Source organism: Condylostylus longicornis, unplaced genomic scaffold (genome assembly GCF_029603195.1).
Source record: "Condylostylus longicornis isolate FDR11 unplaced genomic scaffold, ASM2960319v2 ptg000083l, whole genome shotgun sequence".
Taxonomy (NCBI): Eukaryota; Metazoa; Arthropoda; class Insecta; order Diptera; family Dolichopodidae; genus Condylostylus; species Condylostylus longicornis.
This window is the reverse complement of record NW_026578051.1, coordinates 2,262,279-2,284,123: the sequence shown is the minus strand read 5'-3', so window position 1 is coordinate 2,284,123 and position 21,845 is coordinate 2,262,279. Positions and strand designations below refer to the sequence as shown.

The 21,845-nt window shown below is 25.1% G+C and overlaps 1 protein-coding gene across 1 annotated transcript; it reads right to left on the bottom strand.

The window, feature by feature from the left end:
• Nucleotides 1–2,930: 2,930 nt before the first annotated feature.
• LOC129613415 (myosin-IIIb-like) lies at nucleotides 2,931–19,389 on the bottom strand. The gene is made up of 15 exons (XM_055527473.1): nucleotides 19,236–19,389; nucleotides 15,490–15,885; nucleotides 15,267–15,420; nucleotides 14,631–15,203; nucleotides 10,877–11,205; nucleotides 10,600–10,802; nucleotides 9,993–10,532; nucleotides 9,781–9,925; nucleotides 8,514–9,723; nucleotides 8,179–8,453; nucleotides 7,885–8,108; nucleotides 7,688–7,792; nucleotides 7,181–7,306; nucleotides 4,517–5,625; nucleotides 2,931–3,661 (listed from the first exon to the last, which is right to left on the bottom strand). Exons 2-15 carry the CDS (start codon nucleotides 15,799–15,801, stop codon nucleotides 3,375–3,377), a joined length of 5,592 nt encoding a protein of 1,863 aa, XP_055383448.1. The 5' UTR covers nucleotides 15,802–15,885; nucleotides 19,236–19,389; the 3' UTR covers nucleotides 2,931–3,374.
• Between the last annotated feature and the right edge of the window lie 2,456 nt (nucleotides 19,390–21,845).

The window sequence follows — 21,845 nt, the reverse complement described above, 5'->3', positions numbered from 1 at the left end:
AGCCCAAATATAAACGAAATTTTGTCTGTATATGTGTGATTTTTTCAGTTATAATAAAAGGGTACACAAGATTTTTTCATTTTTTTTTTTGACAAAACAATAAAAGATGAACGGTAAAGGAAAAGAAAAAAAAGGAAAATAGAAACACTTAAGAATGTGTATAGGAATTTTTTTTTTCTGTTTTTTTTTTTTTTTGTTTCTAAAAATCTCGAATATTTTAGTACCTTTACCTTACTTGTAGTGTTTATGGGTGCAGATTATTTAATATATGAGTTTACAAAAAGTTTTTAAAATAAAAGTAAATGTAAAAGACAGAGAAAATATAAAATAATTGACAATGATTTTCTATTTCACTTTTTCACTCTTATTTTTTCTTTTTTCTATCTTCTATTTTAGGAATTCATTTGGTTATCATCATCATTATAATCATCATCCGGTACACCTGTATGAGGTTAGACAATTGAATGTTTAGAGTCACTTAACAAAAATGAAAAGAAAAAAATAGAAGAAAATAATGAAAATCTTTTAAAGTAGCATATTTCAAGGGGCAAAAGAAAAATAATAATAGTTTTTTTTTCTGTTTTTTGTTTTTTTTACAATATAAAAATGAACAATATTTTTATAATTGGTCAAGTAAACTTTAGGATTTTTTTATAATAAATTAAGATGTTTTGTATGCTGTAAGCTATGCACCCTACATGTAAATGAGTAATCGAAGACCTTTTATAATTTTTAAAATATAGTTTTAACTCAATATTGTTTAAAAGATTAAATTTCAATATCTTAAATTTTCCAAAAACTATTTCCTAATAACACAGTTCAACTTTAATAAAAGAAAGTTTCTCACTAGTCAAGTTTTAGAGACGAATTGGATTTTAGTAAGAGGGGATTTTTGATAATTCAGTCATGCATTAAAAGTTCTAAATTAAATCTCCAAAAACCTTTTCTTACAAAGTTGCAGAAACTGAGTATTTCACTTTTCCATTCCTATAACATAAATAATATATATAACATTTTTGCAGAAGTTATAAAAAAACTTAAAAATTTCTTTAAAACTTTAAGCACAATCTATTTTTACAGATTTTCCAGTTTAGATTTTACCCAACATGCTTTATATTAAAACCTAAGTAAGAATTGATTTAAAATGAAGCAAAGATACAATAAATGAAGGTACAATTGACAAAACTGGTTTCACTCCATATTTATTGCTCAATATTACAAATGGAAAATCTGTTTAATTAAACATAAACTATAGAATTCATTATGCTTATATTGAATATTTTAATTTTTAATTAAAAAAAAAAATTAAAAAGTCTTAGGAATATATGCCTTAAATTTATTCAATAGCATGAAAATAACATCAGAAAATTATCAAAAAGGTCATAAGTAGGTAATTTCATAGATAACTATAGGATTGAAAATCCTGTTCAAAAAAACATAATAAACTATTTGTACAAAATTAAGTCTACTACAACCTTAAAACCTTCTCATATACATGTATGTGTACACAGATATTCAATTGCACATTCCTTATATGAATTCTAATGAAAAGGATTTCATTCATCAAAATGATCTACTAAAGAATAAATTGCGTGTATAGGGCGAAGCATAAATATTTTTTTATTTCAAATTTTAATACTGCAAAACTTTTATTTTAAAAAGAATTTTAAAAAATTTTCAAATTATTTTAGAAAATAATCTACTATATTATTATTTTATTCATACATAATCTTAAATACATAGAAGATATTAAGTTCAAAGATAATTTAAAAAAAGGGAAAAAAAAGGACTAACGCATCTAAAATGATTTTAATGTTTCATTATTAATGCGTGTTTATACTTCAAAGGAATTAAATGTGAAAGGATTTGATATTTTCACAACCTATATTAATAGCAAACTATTCATATTTTACCCTAACGATATAAACTTATAGGACGTAGCTATTGGAATATGAAAACAAATTTTGAAGTTTAAAAACAAATCCCTAGAACATTAAAATTATTTCAATCAAATACAATTACTTGTTTATATAATTAGCAGCTACAATAGAGAACATAAAACTTTTCTCTTCCTTCTTCCCCCTTCTTCATAAATTTAAGTTAACAAAATTTTAATCTAACTTAAAATCGTACTTATTCTACAGGTATCATAAAACTAAGAGGATAAAACTGAGTTCTTTTCAAAAAAAAACAATAAAAGAAGACGTTTTTAGAGCACAATAAAATTTAATGAAAGCAAAATATGGAAAAAAAAAATCTCCTAATAATTAACTTAAAAAATATTATGTATGCACACGTGTAAAAATTACAAAGAAAGGAGGTCATTGCAAATCATAATAAGATATACAAGTATTTAAAAATGTGGAACAAATAAAATATGAAAATAATATAAAACATGGTAAATATTAAATTTTGAAGAAAAATTATTGTTCACATATGTACAATTTTCGATAGAAAATGTTTAGAATGATAAAATAACGTTTATAGAAAACAATGTTTATGAGAAATAACTGGAACTCATTTATGAGAAATAACTATTGATACACATAATTTCAAATAATGTTGAATAACAATAGTTTGAAAATTAGTCGATTGAATTTTAAATCGAAGAAGAATTGAATTTCTTTAATTAACTTTAAACAAATTTTTTATAAACGTGACTCTGATTATATAAAATTTTAAATTAATTGGATATCCTAATTTAAACACTGTTTGCCCTCTATTTTCATATTTATTTTCTTACTTCTTATTTATTTTCTTACAATAGTTTTATATTCTTTCATACTTATATGAACTAACTAATAAATATGAGGACGCTATGCTGTAATTTTTATATCCTATTATTATCCTAGACCTATCCCAGAAATATCTTAGAAATTAATAATTATAATAAGTACAATCAATTTTACCGAAAATACATACACGTAATATTCTCAAATATTATTTAATTTCTTTATTATTCTCTAAATTATAAAATTTCCATGTTTTCTTTATTTATAAGAAATTCTTAATAATTTGTTTTACACATTAAATTTATTTTAAACATAATAATAAAATTATGCATATAATAAAATAAATAAAAGTACATAATTATATAATACAAAGTAAATAATAATAGTAATAATATTTATTATTATTAATTAAAGTTAAGAAATAGCTACTTTTTGGTACAATTATAAAATAAAATAAAATTTCTAGTTATTAAATAATTAAAAAAATATATAATAGTACACCGCATGTATGTATGTGTATAGATTTTTGTTATTTTATTTTTTTTTTAATTTTTAATTAAATTTTAATTAACTACTATTCATGTATAGTAGTATATGTTATAGTTTTTTTTTCCTATAATGTCATCTTTTTAAAATGTATATTTATAAAATTGTTTTGCCCCTCTGTGGTGGAGGTGGTGTAGGTGGATTAATACCTTTACGTTTTCTTAATGATTCAGTTGGTCCTTGAGTTGGACGTAAATATTGTCGAAAATTAAATGGTCCCAAATATGATTGACCATCACCGATAACACCAGAATTATTATTGTTATCAATATTATTGCCATTATTATTGTTATTTCTATGTAATTCATTACGATAATTTCTTCGTTGCAAAAATATTTCCCTTTCAATAGATGATTCAGTTGATGAATGACTTGAATTTGTACCTAAAAATTAAAAATATTATTAATAATACTGGTTAAAAATTGTATTAATTTAATGTTTATTTAAATATATAATTGGACAGGTTTATGTTATTGTGTTAAAATATACAGATATAAGTTATGTGATAATCAATATTAAACAAAGATTTAATGAATACATTTGATAAATTTAATTGAATATTAAAAGCTCCGTTTTCATTTTAATCAAAAACACGTTTGATTGGAAAATTTTTCTAATTCAGTTGTGTAAAAACTTTTTTTTGTTGAATTCGAGCAATATTACTCAAATTAAGCATCATTTACAATGGAATTCATTGCGAAAACTATTTATAAAGAGATGTATTTAAAATCCTCGTACTTTTATATACAATGATAATTTGAAAATTTATATTAAAAAAACGAAAACAACTACAAAAAGGAGCAAATAAGAAGGATAATATGTTTGTAGTTGAAAAAGAAAAATAAAAATACAAACTTAATGTAAGCATCTTTTGATTTCTTTCTCACAAACACTCATAAGCTTTTCCGGTAAGCAATATTTTTATCTATATATTGCATAAATATATCGACTTAATTATCACATATGTGTGTATTTAAAATATCGATTTCTTCTTAAAAATACATAGCTACATTTTTTTTTTTTTGCAAATTTGTATATAAATATACATTATAAAGAAATAATTTATATTCTATTTATAATTATTATATTACCATTATTATTTCTAATATTATCATGATCATTATTATTGCTTTTATATATAATAATACCGCCGCTACTATATATGCTACAACTACTATGAGAGCTACTACAATTACTACTACAACTACTGCCACAACTATTACGTAGATAATTATTACCGGCAATTATTGATGTTGATGTTTTATTTGTTGTAGCTAAATTATTATATGGTGGTATATTATTATTATTGGTATGAATTGGCGTATTAAAACGATTATTACGTAATGGATAACGTTGTAAATTATTATTTTGTTGTTGTTGTTGTTGTTTATTTTTTTGTAATAATTGTTGTGGTTGTACTTCAATATTTAAATATTTTGATATTTGTTGTTTTTCATAATTTAATCTTTGATTATAATTATTATTATTGTTATTATTATTAGAATTTAAATTGGCAAATGATGATAAATTTGTAGCTCTTGTATTTAAATTAACTTGATTTTTAATATTACTATTGCTATTTAATAATCGTTTTCTTTCAGTTTCTTTTGAAAAATTCATTATACTTGGAACTTGTATACCACCATTTGATGAATTTTGTTTAGTTTTACTTTTTGGTAAATTATTTGTATCACCAAATTTTCGATAGACAACTTTTCTGGCAGCAATTTCAATTTCATTTGGTTGTATATTTTTATCATTTTCAATTTTATTATTATTATCATTTTTATTTATATTTGATTTTCCATTATCATTAATATTTTGATAATCATTATTATTTAATTGTTGTCCACGTTTTACCGGTATTATTATATCACTTTTAATATCATTCTTTTTTGATGATTTTTTTAAATTACCATTTGGTGGAATATTTTGTGAACGTTTCACTTTATTATTTTTAACATTATTCTCTTTTTGTTTTGAATGTAAAAATCCAAATAAATATTTTCCATTTGTTTCAGTTTTATTACTTTTATTGTTGTTATTTGCATTATTATTATTATTATTATTACTGGTGTCATTGAGTTTTGTTGGTGTTATTAAATCAGCATTTGATAAATATGAATGACTTGATTGAGAACGTATTTTACCAAATCTTTGATTAAGTTGTGGTGGTGATCTTTGTCTTTGTCTACTTGTTGGTCTTATATTTGATATTGAACGTAAACCATTTGAATTAATTTCAGGTGGTGATTTACGATTAATTTGTCGACGAAAATTTGTTAATTGTACTGGATTATTATTTTCTGGTGGATTCAAATAACTAAATGATGGTATTTTGGTTTGACTAAAAATTAAAAAATAAGAAAAAGTTAATATTAGAAAATTAAAATATATACATAATCTAAAATATAAAATATTTTAAAATTTTAATTTACTTATATTCTATTTTGAAATAATGAAGAGAATTATAATTTAAGTAACCGAAAATTTAATATAAACAATTAACATTTACTAGCATTTACTACAATTCAATCCAATATTATGAAAATTAGCACATTTTGAAAGAAAATTTTCAATAGGAAGTAGAATTTCTTCCAAGTGCTATTTATTATTAAAATTTTTTACTTTTATGTAAAGCTAATCAATACCGTACGGATTAAGAAAAAAAACTTCATTTTCAAATACTTTCAATTCTTTAATTTTAATTGAGATTTTTTCCAATCATATTATTCGTTCAAAATGTGCCCTTTTAAATTTTAAACATAAAATTTTTGCTCTAAATTAAACCTTTTTTCTAAACATTTATCTAAACTTACCACATTAATTTTTTTTTAGTTTTTTCAAAACCTAATTAAAATATTCTTTACTTTATATACAAAAAAAAATTTACATTTCTTTAATTTCAAAAACTTTCATTAAAGGTGTAATAAAACATTATAAGGGGTGTCAGAAAATCTGTGTTGAATCAAAGAAAAACAAAAAATTTGTCAAAAAATTAATAATGCAAAAATTCAATGATTCCAAAAACAAAAAGACAAAAACAAAAATGATCAAAGATTTTTCTAAATAAAAATAAAATTAAATTTAATCAATAAAAATACAATTAATCCGAAATTATTACAACAATTGCCGAAATGAAGAGCATGAAACCGGTAAATATTTGATACAAAGAGCGCATTTTGAAGTGCACAACAAAAAGTAAGGCAACAATTTCGTTGGGTTCGAAAACTTTGTTTGTATCTTTGTCAATTACTAGTCAAATTTTGATTGACAGTAATAATTCAAATTATACTTTATAATATAAAGAATTGTTACTGTTAAAGACAAACAAAACTCAAAATAATTATTTAAAGAAGGTGAGTGCCTTAAAAATGATATTTTTGAGAAAAATATTTATGTCCGGCTTTAATAACCATTTTAGGTAAATTTTATTGTCTCAGTAATTAAACGGCACTAGAGACTCGTATATTTATTATTTTCAAAGACAAGATTTCTGAATCATTTTTGAAACACCGCAAGAATTCACTCAAAGTGCGTTAGAATGATATTTAATAAAGTTTTCGAAAAGTTTTTTGAGCTACATTAAATAATAACGCGACAAAAAGCCATCGATTCACGCACAAATTTTTAATATTTCCAATTTCCTAACTCTGATTTGTTATAATTAGTATCATCAAATTATCAATAGTAAACATCAAATACTACAAATAAGTAAAGAAAATTATAACAATATAAATGATGTCACAAATAAAATAAATGATTAAATTTTAATCACACATTTATATAATTATTAAATATAAGGCACATTTTGAAGAAGAAGTTTAAAATTTAAATTAAAAAATTTCAAAAAAGACCAAAAAAAATCCAGTCATAAAGTTGATTATTTAATCTCTTCTTACCCAGACGGACCATAATTTTTATCTGGCCCATTATTTGGTGATGGCGATTGCCTTAAATATGCTGAATTTATTAATCTAGATCCAAGTATATCTTCGCGACTTGACATAACCACGCTTTGTTGTTTCCTGTAAAATTTTTTAAAAATTTATTTTTTTTTTCTTAAATTTTACATATTATTTTATTTGCTAAGTCGCAAATATTTAATCTTCGAATGAACAATGTGTAAAAAATAGGATTGTTCAATAAGGATTCAACATGTATGTCATGAAAACCCCTTTGAAAACTACAAATCAGTGATAAAGCAAATGATCAAATGAACCAAAATTTTTTAACTGAGAAAATTGTGCTGCCTTTCTTTAAAAGTAATGTCTTATATTTTTTGAAAATAATATTATTAAAAAAAGCCTACAATGCAATGATTTAACGATCTGTTTACCGATCGCTAGGCGTTATAAATGCTGCAAAAAAAAGAAATTTCAAGCTTTCCACGGATATTTCATTATTACCTGTCAATTTCACGTTGATAAATTTCCTTTTGTGAAAATGGTAAATCCCATTTTATATCTGAACTTTCTAAAGAATTAAGCGGTTCATTTTCCAAGGAATTATTTCTAATTTTTTTTTTTTTCACATAATTTTTAAGAACGAAATTTTAATAAAAATAAGAAAAATCCAAATAAACTAAAGGAAATTCTTTTCTTACCTTGCTATCTCCTCCTTTTGTAATAAATCATAATATGAGCCTGAATTTGATTTATCAGATAAATTTGATCCTGATAATAAATTATTTATTCCCAATAATCCTGGTATCAGAACAAATCCTGGTGGACGCTTATAATTATCTGGTAATTTTTCAATTTTATTCATTGGCACACTATCACGATTACGTCGTAAATTCTTATGTATGTCTTGGTTTCTACTATGAACCTGAAACAAAATAAAATTTAATTAATATTTACCATAAGTTAGATTTTAAAGAAAATTCTTTTGATATAACCTTTTGCGCAAATGAAGCCAATTCAACTTGTTGATCTTTTGGTGTTAAAACACGTTTTGCGGCTGGCATTATATCAACACGTCCAATTTGATTAGATTTCTTTTGTGTTGTAAAATATTTTTGTATTATTCTTTCAGCATCATCAGTTTTAAAGCCTTCTTTTTGCAACATTCGAAGTGCTTCAATACGATTTCTGGCTGTATTTAAAACAATTTTTACTTTAGCTTCTTGTTCTGGTGGAAGTTTCTTCTTTCTAATCGAATAACTTCGGTAATCTACAATAAAAATGAAACTATTAAACATTATTTCTAAAATAATATTTTGACTTAACTCACAATTTTGAATAATTGTTGCAGCTACATCCTTATTTAAGTTTTCTTTATCTACCCGGTTATTGTTACTACTTTGTTTCTTTTGTTTCTTAATATTTTGATTTTCTTTTGCTTTCTTTTCTTTGGCTAATAATTCTAATTCCTTTAATTCTCGTTTTCTATTTTCTTTCATTTCTTGTACATTACGTCTTGTTAAATAGCCTCGTATGTAACGTTGTAGAGTAATTGCAGTTTTATTCATTGCAGCTAATGAACGTTTATATTTTAATCTACATAGCCACATTCTAATACAAGATTGCAATAGAATAACCTTACGAACATTTTCTTCATATTGACGAGCCAAAAATTCCACATGATAATATTTCAAAAATACTTTTGTTTTGCCTAAAGCCCATCCATCCATTCTTAGCCGTACTAGCAAGAGACGACAATTTTCACGATTAGCAACAATATTTTCATTAAAACCAAAAGCCAAAAAACAATAACGTTTTAAAAATTCAGCAAATGTAAAACGATGAGAAAATCCTAATTGTCTTATACGTATCGTTTCCATAACACCAGCATAACGTAATTGTTTTAAAACTTTTTGTGGTTCAAAAGTATTCGCCTGCCTTCGATCATTCGGTTTAATACATCTAACAAATTGTGGTGAACCAGCAACCATTTTTTGTAATAAATCCATTAATGAATATCTAAAATATGTTGAAACTGTTTGTTGTGCTCTTGATTGTGATGCTAAACCTCTTGAATTACAACGATCTGCACTTTCAATTATTTTTTGTAAATTCGGATGCCTTAAATTACAATGAGCTTCTTGCATTTGTAAAGCATTATATAGATTTCCAGTTTTTGTAATTGGACATTGGAATAAGAATCGCACCATATCAATTTTACTCTGACGTACTAATTGTATAACTTCAGCAGGTAAGAAATTTCGATTCTTTTCTAAAAATGAATCCGCCTGATATATAACACGACCAGCAAAATGTTGAATTGCAAAACAACATGCATCAGATTTTGGTCGAATATAAAATTTTGATTTAATATTATTATGACATTTTTCAATAAAAGTACGATCTGTTGCACGAGGAAAACGACTTTCTTCATCGAGTAAAGCTAAAAGTCCTAAAGGTCGACTTAAAAGCATATCTAAAACTGGCCTATTATCACTGAATTCAACAAGATCAACTGGAATCCCTTCAGCAATATACTCCTAAAATGAAATTATATTTTTATTGGATAATTTTAATCAATAATGTTAATGAACTACCTGTTGCTCCCAGGTGAATATGTGTTGATTGAAATAATACTGTATTTGTTCATTAGCTATATTAATACATAATTGTTCAAATGAATTCTTTGGGAAATTTTCAAATCCAAATATATCAAGTAATCCTACCGAAAGCTGCTCATTGCTAAAATAGAAAACAAATAAAACTTTAAATATCTATGCAGAAATAAAAAAAAATATTTTCTAATTACCAACTTAATTTATTAAACGATAGTATTAAATTAATTTGATTAACCATCCAATCAAATAATCTTCCATATAGACCTTTAGCCATTGCATCACGTGCTGCACCAGCTTCAAACATGGTATTATTTTTTGTTATAGTTTCACCTTTAGTAACAACTGAATTCGATGTTAAAGCTTCAACGAGTTCACTTACTTCAATGCCTAACAATTTTGAAACACGATGTACCGGTGCTACATCTATTATTCTTGCTTTCGGATCTGTATTATCATTTGAAACAGCTTCACCGAATTCTAAATCACCTAAATTTAATATTGCAGATAAAACTCTATTAACAGTATCCACTTCCTCATTTCGAAAACCAAGAACTTTAAAACTTGACATCAATTGTTTCCAACGTTCAACATTTAAATAACTCGGGGTTCGTGTATCAGCTAAATATTTATGATGTTTTCGAAATGCTGGATCTAAATGATAATGTGCAAGACGATTTTCAGACTCAAGACCATCATACAAATAATAAAATATATGAAAATTTCCTTCACCACTGAAAACAAAAAAAAAAACAAAAATTGAATATTATTGTGAAAAATTATTAATAATTTCTTTCTTACTCAGCTTGTTGTACAACTCGACTCTGTTCTAATAAATATACAGATATTCTAGCACCAGTAACTTTTCCACTACGTGTCATTGTTAAATCCAAATATTTTCCAAATCTTGAACTATTTGAATTAATACCAGTACGTGCATTACCAAAAGCTTCCATTATAGGATTTACTTGTAGAATTTGCAATTCTAAATTTCTATTTGGTGCCTAAAAGTAAGGAAAAATTTTTAAATAGTGAAATGAATGTTATCAGAAAAAAATTAATTTAGCAAATTTCATACCTTTCCTAAATAAACAAGTTGTTTTAATAATAAATTAGCACTTTCAGTTTTACCAGAACCCGATTCACCAGAAATAACAATAGCTTGATTTGTTTTTTGATGAATTAGAGCTTGATGAGCAGCATCTGCAACCGCAAATATATGAGGTGGATTATCTGAACGTGATTTTCCAACATAACGTTTTTGATTTTGTGTTGTATAAAAACCTAATTCAGCAAATGGATTAACAGCTACAAGAATATCACCAATATATGTATAAATTTGATTGTCTTCAAAACGTTTTTCGAGTTGTTCAACTATTGCATTTTCAGTTAAAGCTTCCAAAGCGGCTAAAATTCAGTGAAAAATGAAAATCATTGTTAATTTCGTTGTAATGAAACTTTTATTTAAGATTAGAGACGATTGAAGAAATTTGTTTTGTTACATGTACAAGATGTTCTTATATATTCGTGCCAAATAAACGATATAAGAATATTTTTATCTTCCAACGATATCCCCATATATGACGCTCTCCAAAGTTCATTTAAAATTATTTTTTTTTTTTAATTTAAATAAACTTTATTCAATTTTAAATTTATACAATTTTTAAATACATTAAGCTATGATATGATGATTAAGTTTTGTCTAGATATGTTTAAATATTGTAATTTAATTTTAGTCAACACAAATGAATACTTAAATAATAGATATGGTTATATGGTGTAATATAGTCTTTAAAATCCGATATGTTTGTTATTAGATATGTAAGTTAACAAAATCGATATGTATACCGTAGATAGAATGCTGCCTCAATTGTGAAGCAAATTGACTACAACATATTTTAAGAAATTTCATTTCAAACTCTTAAAATTGAAATTTCTAATTTTATACTGAAAATATATTAGAATTTAAAACAAAATACATCTTAGTTCAAATTTGAATTTAACCCAATCAACCCATTCAACGAAATTTAAAGGGTCTTATAGATACAAATTGTTAATTATAATAATATAAGCAAGAGAATCAACCACTTCAGAATCAAATCACTTAGATTTTTCCTTTTTTTTTATACAAACTGGTAATGCTATTATCGCGCGTCATTAACTTTTCAAAAGAAATTGCGCGCCACTAATGTTCTTGTAATACAATTTTCACTATTATCTTTTTCTTCAGCGTCATCTTCAATTTCAAACGATTCTGGTTGCTCAAAATTTTCCAAATCAACTTCTGGCTCCGGATAATTTTTTTCTGATACCAAATTATGTAAGCAAGCTGTTGTCATAATAATTTTCGATATAAAATCAGCATTCAAATTTGATCCTTAAATGAAAATATAAAATATTTTTAAGTAATTATGAAAACAAAAATGTCTATATTTTAAATATTAACTTATTCCAAGAACTGGAAATCTCTTAGTCCATTTTTCAATTAAAACTATTGAAATTTTATAAATTTCATTTAGCTTTTCATTATATCGCCTCTTTTTACTATTATTTTCTTTAATAAATGGTGTTAATAAATATTTTTGGCATTGAAATTCATTATTTCCAATTATGACAGATCTTTTAAATTCAACACCATCAGAAATTCTTTGTTGTATATCCGATTTATTAAATATATCCTGATCTGTATGTGAACCGGGACACCTGAATTTATCAATATTTTAAAGATTATAATAAAATTCATTTACTTACTTCAATTTTTTATACATTTAACACATGTACAAATTATTTGAAATCATAAAACTAAAAAAATTGACAATAATTGGCTAATTTAGTAATGTGTTAAATATACAAAAACAAAGTTCTCAAATTAATTTTTTAATACCTTCCACAGATGTTTCTGACTTTAAAATCACAATCACAAATAAATTGAACTTTTAATGAGCTCCACTTTTTTGAATTCATATAAGTTTCTTCATCAGTTGCAATTGGTACATGAAACCCTTAAAAAAAATTTTTATTTTTATTAAGAATTCTCCTCCAAAAAATCCTCATTTGCGACATTTTCAAAAAATAATCATTTACCATTGATTACACCAATCAAATTTGGGAATCCATAAAGGGAATAAAATTTTAATTTAACATCCATAATTTCATCGGCGTCAGATGGCATATTAATAAATTCTTTGGCACCCATTTCAAATAAACTGCAAATATGGTATATGATATTTTCAATATTTTCTTTATCATGATGTGGAAAATCTTGACGGACAACATCAAAATTCCCGGTTGCAAAATAACGTAAAGTAATCAATAATTGTTCATAAAAATATTTGACATCAATTAATATTTTGTTAAAATTTTCATCATTTTTCATTTCCAAATAATATTTATAAAGTTTTCCCATAACAACTCTCATTATTAATGATCTCGGAAATCTAAAACGTGCTTCAAAATCTTTATCATTGTAAACATGTACATAATTTATATCAAATTTATCGTTAATCGACAATGGTCTTCTCATTGTCTCTTGTAATTTTTTTCGATATTTTCTTTCAGGATATTTTGGTAATTTCTGTACCTTAATAAATTTATTATTGACACCTGGATGTGGAAACATTTCCTCATATTGAATAACTTTATCATCGGTGTATTTAAATAAACGTGTTAAGTGCTCTTCCTCTTCTTCTTCTCTTATCAAATCGATTTTGTTTGGTAGTCCTGAACATTAAAAAAATGTTCAATTTCAGTATTAGTTTTTTTAATAAGTTTCTGTTTTTTGAATTGAAAAGCGTGTATTGAAGCATCTTTGGTTTGGTGTTGATTGTGTTATTACATCAATTGTTGTTTTATTTTGTTTTTGATATTTTGTGTTTTTTGATCTCACTTAACTCACTTTCCGACATTCTAATGACTCTTTCAATATTAAAATTAAAAATGCGAAAATACCATACTAATTAATGAGTGACTGACTTTCCTATTAAAACTTTAACGAGTCGTAAAACCGACTTGTTTTCGTATGATTAAAAACAACCTTCAAAATTTCAAATGCAATGCAGTTTTTCATTGTTGCAATAATAATATTTGTGACTTTGACTTAATGAAACGTAAACACTCATGAATATTTGACATATTAAAAATATTCAATCAGTCCGACCAGAGTTGTTGCAAAAACTGTATAAACGCAATGCCTATACAAATAAACTTCACAAGGTAAAGTATAAACTTTACGCATTTGCCATGAAACTTTATGTTAAATAGGTCTGAGACTACAACTAATTTAGAAGCCCAACACGACAACCGGACATTTTCCGGGTTTTCAAACAAATAAATCACAACATTTCTAACTCAAGAGTATAAAATTTTTATAACTGAACAGACAGAAGTGCAAAATTTTAAAAAATTTTCAAAAATTTTTTTTTGCCAAGAAGAGAGTCTTGCAAAATTTAAAAAAATTTTCAAAAAATTTTTGTTTTTTTTTGGCAAGGAGGGGGGGGGTCGTGCAAAATTTTAAAAAATTTTCAAAAAATTTTAAAAAATTTTCAAAAAATTTCTGTTTTTTCGTCAAGGTATGGGGTCGTGCAATACTAAAAGGAAACAATAAACACCTTTTTTAACAATTTTTTTTTAAAATTTCAAAGTTTAGAAAACCTATCTCATCTATAGTTTTGGCACTAAATCGATCAATTTTCTAAATATATTTTTAAGATTTAAAAAAAAAATAAGCAAAAAATTCAAAACCCATAATCGCAAGATTATTGACGTAAGCTCATTTCCTAATTTGTTTGATTTTTGTTTATTTTTCACTAATTTAAAACAAATATTTTACTCACCTAAATCGTCTAAATAGATTTTTTTAGGCTTCGATTTACGATCTGATTTTAATTTTCCATGTTTTGTTGTAACTTCAGCATGTCGTGTTACTCGACCATCTACCTTTTGCATTTCAATAATTTCTTTCAATTCTATACGTGCTTGTGTACACCTTTTATTAATATTTTGTAAAAATGGATGATCAAGTAATTCTCTAGCAAATGGTCTATTTTCTAAATCTTTAACTAAACATGTTGCAATAAAATCATTTAATTGTGGGCTAAATAAATCTGGTTTTGATAGGGCTGGTGGTGGATTTCTTGGTATCTGAAAAAGTGCTCTCATTGGATGTAATTCACTTAATGGTGGTTCACCTTCAGCTAATTCAATAACTGTTATTCCAACAGACCATACATCACAACGTGAATCATATGATTGATCTAATTGTTGTTCACATGCAATAACTTCTGGAGCCATCCAATATGGTGTACCAACGCTTGTATTACGACGTGCTAATGTTGCTGCTAAATGTGAACTTACACCAAAATCAACTAATTTTATATTAGCATCATCATCGAATAAAATATTATGACCTTATGATAAAATTAAAAGAAAATAAAAATTTAGAAGACTTTAAGTTTAACTCGGCAACTAACCTTTAATATCACGATGCATACAATGATTTTCATGTAAATATATAAGAGCTTTTAACATTTCATAAACAATGTATGCTATTTGATCAGTGGATAAATATTTATTTTTAAGTCTAAGACCATGAACAAGATCAGTAACTGATCCACCATCGCACAGCTGGAATACAATAAAATATATTGCCAATTAAAAATTCTGCTATGAAATTATTTGGCCTATAGTACTTACCTCCATTACAAACCATAATTGATCATCTTCTATAACATTTCCTTTATTTAACCATATACCATAGAATTCTGGTAGGTTTGGATGTTTTGATAGATCACGTAACACTAAATATTCTTCTTCGATTTCTTCAATATTATCAGCAATACTTTCAAGTATTTTTACAGCTACCTTTTTATTTGTTTCACGATCTCGAGCACTATAAACTTCACCATAAGTACCCTCGCCAATTAAATCGAGGAGCTCGAATCGATCTTTTGGTGATGGTAAATTTGTAAAATTTATGTGATGCGATAAATTAATATACCTTGCCATACTTAAAGTGTGTAAGCAATATAAAACTGATTTTAATTTGTTTTATTAAAATATTAATTTTATTAATAAAAAGATGTTAAAAATCTGAAAAAAGAAGAGAAAAAATCGAAATTAAAGAATGATAAAAAATTCAAAAATTATTTAAGGTTTTTTATTTTACTTTCGAATAACAATTTTAACCAGTGAACGGACGGAGTTTAAATTAAATTGAAAAAAGTTAATTGAAGTTAATTTTACACGAGAAATTGATTTTTTTATTGAAATTTTTTAAATTAGTTGATCGGATGTTGGGCAAATTTTATCAATTATTCTGAATTAAAATTTACTCATGAGTTTCCTGTAATTTATTTTGTTATTTTATTAAGTAAATTAAGTGAATTTTTTTAAGTAAATTAAGTAAAAAGAAATATTCCCAACTAATCAAACCAAACCAATTACGTGCATATGATTTTTCCATTGACGACATACTTAAAATACATCGAAAAGACTTTCGTTAATAATCACCCAGGCTCATTCCAGGCTCATTTCTCATAACACAGTAACAATGGATTCCAAAAACAAACTGATGAGAAAGTTTTATATCAACCACCGCTTTGGGATTCCAAGAAATTGAAATTTGTGAACAAAAACCAACCGATAGCCTCAAACCATTCGAAAAACAAAAAACGGCAAACACCAAGCATAGACACCGCTTCAAACAAATAACATAGCCATTAGAACGTATCAGACACATCAGCCTTGTCTGCCCTATATAGAAAATGTGGATTGTTGAATATAGATTGTGGCTTAGATGATGCACCGCAATCTTAAAAATCTATCGTGTCCCGCCCTACGAGTGCTCAGTGTCTTGCCTAGAGCATTTCCGCGGGACCAACATTCTTGATTACTTCAAGCAATTTTTCCAGGGAAATATCCGGTAACGACAGACCCTTACGCAGGAAACAAATGCAACAAATAATGCAGAATAGTATATACCTAAAACGTTCATAGTAAAGTCCTATCGGATTACTATAAATACTAACTAGTATTGCAATAATTAAAAATTTTTATTTAGGTGAGATTTTTATATAAAATTTGCATATTACTAAATAAATTTATTATTAATCATAAAATTTATGTAAAAACCAAATTAAAGTTACATAAAAGTTACTTCTGTTCAATTTTCCAACCTAAAACACTTTATAACTAAGCCCAAACAACATAGAAATCTGTAAGTACTTACAATTATAATAAAAAAATTCAAAAATCTTTTGTATTTATGTAAATTTTTATTACTCTCGAACAAAATTCACAATAATCTTTTATGACGTAAAATTTTGTAATTAATGAGAAATCTTTTAATATAAAATTTTATTATTTACTATAAAATTATTATATTACTTAAGAAAAAATATTTTTAATTGGGCTACTGGAGTCTGGGTTGTGCATACAAATTTTCTCACTCACTATAAAAACTACTATTGTATGCTCAGACAACGAGTGAATTCTCACGAATAATTTGCAAATAAATAAATTTAAATAAATCTTTGTTTAAATCATAAAGTATAATAGAGTATATGAAAATAAAAAATAAAAACAACAACAAAAAGAAATCAAAATCATCTTATTTGAATCATTACATAGGAAAATTTAATAAATTGCATAATTTACCAAAAAAAAAATAATTATTAAATAAATAAAAAAAAAAAGTAAACGTAACCTCAAAATTTTCACATAATTTAAATTACAAAAACAAAAATATTAAAAATTTACTTTTAACATTAATTTGCTCTGATTAATTATGAATTCGTATAAGATTTTTCACTTCAATAACATTTGAATTGAATATATTTTTCAATTTAAAAAAAAAAAAATATTTAATTTTATTCATAAAGAACCAAAAATTATGCAATTAAATAAAAAAAAGTCTTCACACTATTATAAATTAATAGTAAAAATTTAAAAATTTTCCCAAAAATTATTGTATAAAAGATCATGTCGGTTATTAAGCAATATAATATACTCATAATGAAAGCCATTATTTTGGCGGGCTTTTATTTTTATAATTATTGCCAAAATGAAGTTACAATGAGAGTAGTTTTAGCACCATCCTTGAGATATAATTTTTATATTGGGCAATATACGCAATTATTTTTTATAATTTTAATAAAATTATATGGCTTCTTTAAAATAACAAAAAACGTAAGGAATACTGCTAGCGCATACTGCTAGCAGAAGAAAATATAATGAAAATATATTAATTACACACACTTACAAAAACAAAAAAGCGAAGGTTTGATCAATTTTTTCTAAGTGTACAATTAAAATGTCTCAAGTACAATTAAAGAACTTTTTAAGAAAACATTTAATTATAATTAATTAAAATTAAATGTAAAATTTTAGTTTTTTTGAAAGTATTGATTTCATTTAACATCATTATTTATTAAATCTTTTATTAAAGATTCGAACATTTTAGCATGATCTTTTTGCAATTATAAAATCTAAATTGCCTTTACAAATTTATTCCCAAGACGCAATATTATCTATAATTACCTCGTGCATACCAGAATTAGTCGTATAAAAGGCTACTACAAAAAGATTCGGCGAATGAATTTGTATCAATTTCACATTAGTATCAATGATAGTTTTGCCAATAATGTTGGGCAATATGAGTTTTGATTTCAAAATTTGAAAATTAAACGAAACATTCGCGATCTCTCGTCTTTTTGCCGAGGTGGTTATTATATTAATGAGCGGAGCCATAGTTTACATTCATAACGGGACAAAATTATGGGATCTTCCCAGTAAAGGGTTGATACGAGTATAAAGCATTTTAAAAAAAAAATTTTTTTTTGAATAGCCTAAATTCTGTTCTTATGAACGTCGTACATTGTAGATCAAACCGGCGATGTGTATTCAAAATTTTGGCGAATAAGACAAAAATAAAGAGATTCCAATGTATAGGAATCTCTAATTGCACAAATTTTTTTCAGGCCATCACCATTAAAAGAATAATCACTATTAAAAGAATAACCTATTACAGCACATATTTATTTACGATTAACTTCAAATTGACTTCAAAATGTTAAAAGAACACCATTTAAGCTTTTTTAAGTCATTTTCACTCGTAAGTAGTTAGGAATTCAATATTCCTAAAATATAATGCATTATAAATTTCCAAAACTTATTTAAATATTTTAATTTAATTAAATACTCTCCAATGCTCTCCAATATTTTTGGAGACTTTCAATTAATAACAGAATTCCATTACCATTTCTTTAAAAAAATTTGAGGGCGATAATAAAATATCCAAATATTTATTTTCCAGAATTTTTCAACAATATCACATTAATTACACACTATTTCATTATTTTTTTTAATTATCTTTCAAACACTACAATAATTTGATAATATTTTGAAAATAAATATAATTTTTAATAATTTTAAATACTAACTTGCAAAATAAACAATAAAATTTTTTATTATTTTTTTATTTTTTGCAAATTCAAATATTAAAATTGTAAATCAATTAAAAACAAATTATTTGACATATTTTTTTTTAAATTTATTTAAAATTTCAAGAAAAAAAAATTGTTAAAATATTTTTATTTTTGTTCTTATTAAAACTTTATCATTTTAAGGAATGTATTCAACTGAATTTAAAAATTGAAATTCTTTTAAAAATAAAGGCATAAAAGTGAATAGAATTTTCATTTTCATATATACTATACACACATGCATATAGCTATAAATGTATATAACCATTGTATGAATACAGGTTACCCATTAAATCTTATGTGTATATATACACATATAAAGAGATTTAAAAAAACAAATAACGAAAAATACAAATAAAAAATAATTTTAAATTAATTGGATTATTTTGAAGTACGGTAACGGTAAAGGAAAGCAAAGGAAACACATTGGAAAGAAATTAGTTGGAAAGAACAAAAAAAAACAACAACATCACGTCATAGGATTCTATGCTGTTAGGTGCTTTATTAAAAATAGTTTAAAGAAGCCATTTTTGGATATAATAGTTAGTATATACCAAAAACAAAATAATATTAAAAATAAAGTTGGGTCAAACTAATGATTTGTATAGTAGCACTTTTCCCTTCAACAAATGAAAATACTGCTTTTAAATACAGTCTATGTATACCTACCACACTACTAAAATTATTTTAATTCATATACGAAACTGTTTCCAAGATTGCATATATTTAGTATGAACGATTTATGCAGTCTTTGAAATAAAGCAAAAATGAGTTTGTCATGGAGTTTTGAAAAAAACGGGCATGGAAATTTGAAAAAAACGAACTTTTGATAACGGTAAAATTGAACGGCCATTTTGTTTTTTAAAGTTTAACTGTAGTATGGCGCGATAGGAGAAGCAAGTCACTGCCTTTCTGCATTCGCAAAATTTGGAATGCTTATGGTTTCAGTGCAATAAACAGTAAAGGAATAGCGTTTTTAGGGTTTTGGGGGGGGGGGGGGGGCAGATATGTAAATAGTTTTTTCTACGGAAACAAGTTTTTAGCAAAAATCTATGTACTTATTCTTCAAATTTCAGCTTTCTATCTTCAAGGGTGTAGAAGTTTTGTAAACATGTCCACGGACGTACGGACAGAATGAATCTAATAAGCACTTTTTTTCAAAAAAATTTTGGAACAGTGCTAACAAAGTGTACAAAAATTACAACATTAAATCTAACTGTTACAAATTTAGAAGAATGGACTACAAATTTCTTCTTCAATGCATTTCTTAAACATTTCTTAAATTTGGTGAACTTAAAAAGTGGGTAAGCATAAAAACCAAAATAATTAAATTCCAAAATCGCTTTAAACTTCTTCTATTCACAGTACCTATTGCCATTTAACGGTCCGTTCCGACTCATCTTTACTCTATGAACGATGACACGAAATTTATTCGGATTTTTCAGTTCCACTTAAATATTTAGCAAATAAATGAATTTGCTAAAAATCATCTAAGATAATATTTTTTAACTATATTTCTTCCAGAATTGAAAATTATGTGCTTATTATTTTTACTATGCCCATCCATTAGCCTCTTAAACATGCACGTCAAAATACTGAAAATATGTTTACGTCGAAATACTGAAAATGTCATTCTTTAACAATTTATTGTGTTACAATAGAATATTTCCATTTAATTTCCTAAATAGCGACAGACTTCATCTAACACGAAACGATACAGGCGAATCCTCCCCTTAGACAAAATAATATGCGAATCCCACACTCCCATACAAATAAATCGTTATTTTCACTCAAATCAGTTAAAAATTACTTAATATTTTTCGACCACAGTGTATTATCTCATCGAGAAGAATGAAATTAGAATTTATTTTTTTTGTAAACATGTTATCCCAGCCAACATACATACGTACATTATGTACATTTTTTAAAAACCAAAATTGAATTCATGGTAAAATCTGCTATAAATTGCTGTCACAATGTTTGAAAAAAAAACGTGATATCAATAGTGTACAATTATTTGTGTTGACTATACACTAAATTCGGATTAAAATGCGTCTTTCTTTATATATATATGTATATAGCTACTTTATATATTATATACATTTTGTACACACTACTAGACATGCCTACATTATTATTTGTTTTTATTTATTATTTTGAAAATTGATTTCAATATTTTTTTTAGATCTTATTTTATGTTTTAAGTGAGGTATAGTCAAGGGGGGGAAAAACATTTTGAATATTTTAAATAATATTCAGATATTTGAACAACAAAGAAGAATTTGGTTTTTTACAACATAAAGAAAACGTAATACATATACATACATATGTAGTGAACCAGATTGCATTGTTAAAATTTGTCACATGTCAAAATCACATTACTCGGAAGAGCATTTGAGAATATTAAAAACAAATTAAAAAAAAATAAAAAAATGTTACAAAGCAAAGGAATTACAAATTTAGGGTTTTAATATTTTTTTTTAATTGCCTTAGAAAGCTTTAAGATTTTAATTTTGTCAACGATTGCAAAATGAAAACAAAAGCTAATTAAAAAGAAAAGGCATTATT

Bases quoted from the DNA above. Each gene is read 5' to 3' on its own strand.
- LOC129613415 (XM_055527473.1), bottom strand. From the start codon at position 15,801: ATGGCAAGGTATATTAATTTATCGCATCACATAAATTTTACAAATTTA. The intron at 9,724-9,780 runs GTAGTTCATTAA...ATTTCATTTTAG, and splicing joins TATTCACCTGGGAGCAACAG to GAGTATATTGCTGAAGGGAT. The intron at 7,307-7,687 runs GTAATAATGAAA...AAAATTTTACAG, and splicing joins TATCAACGTGAAATTGACAG to GAAACAACAAAGCGTGGTTA.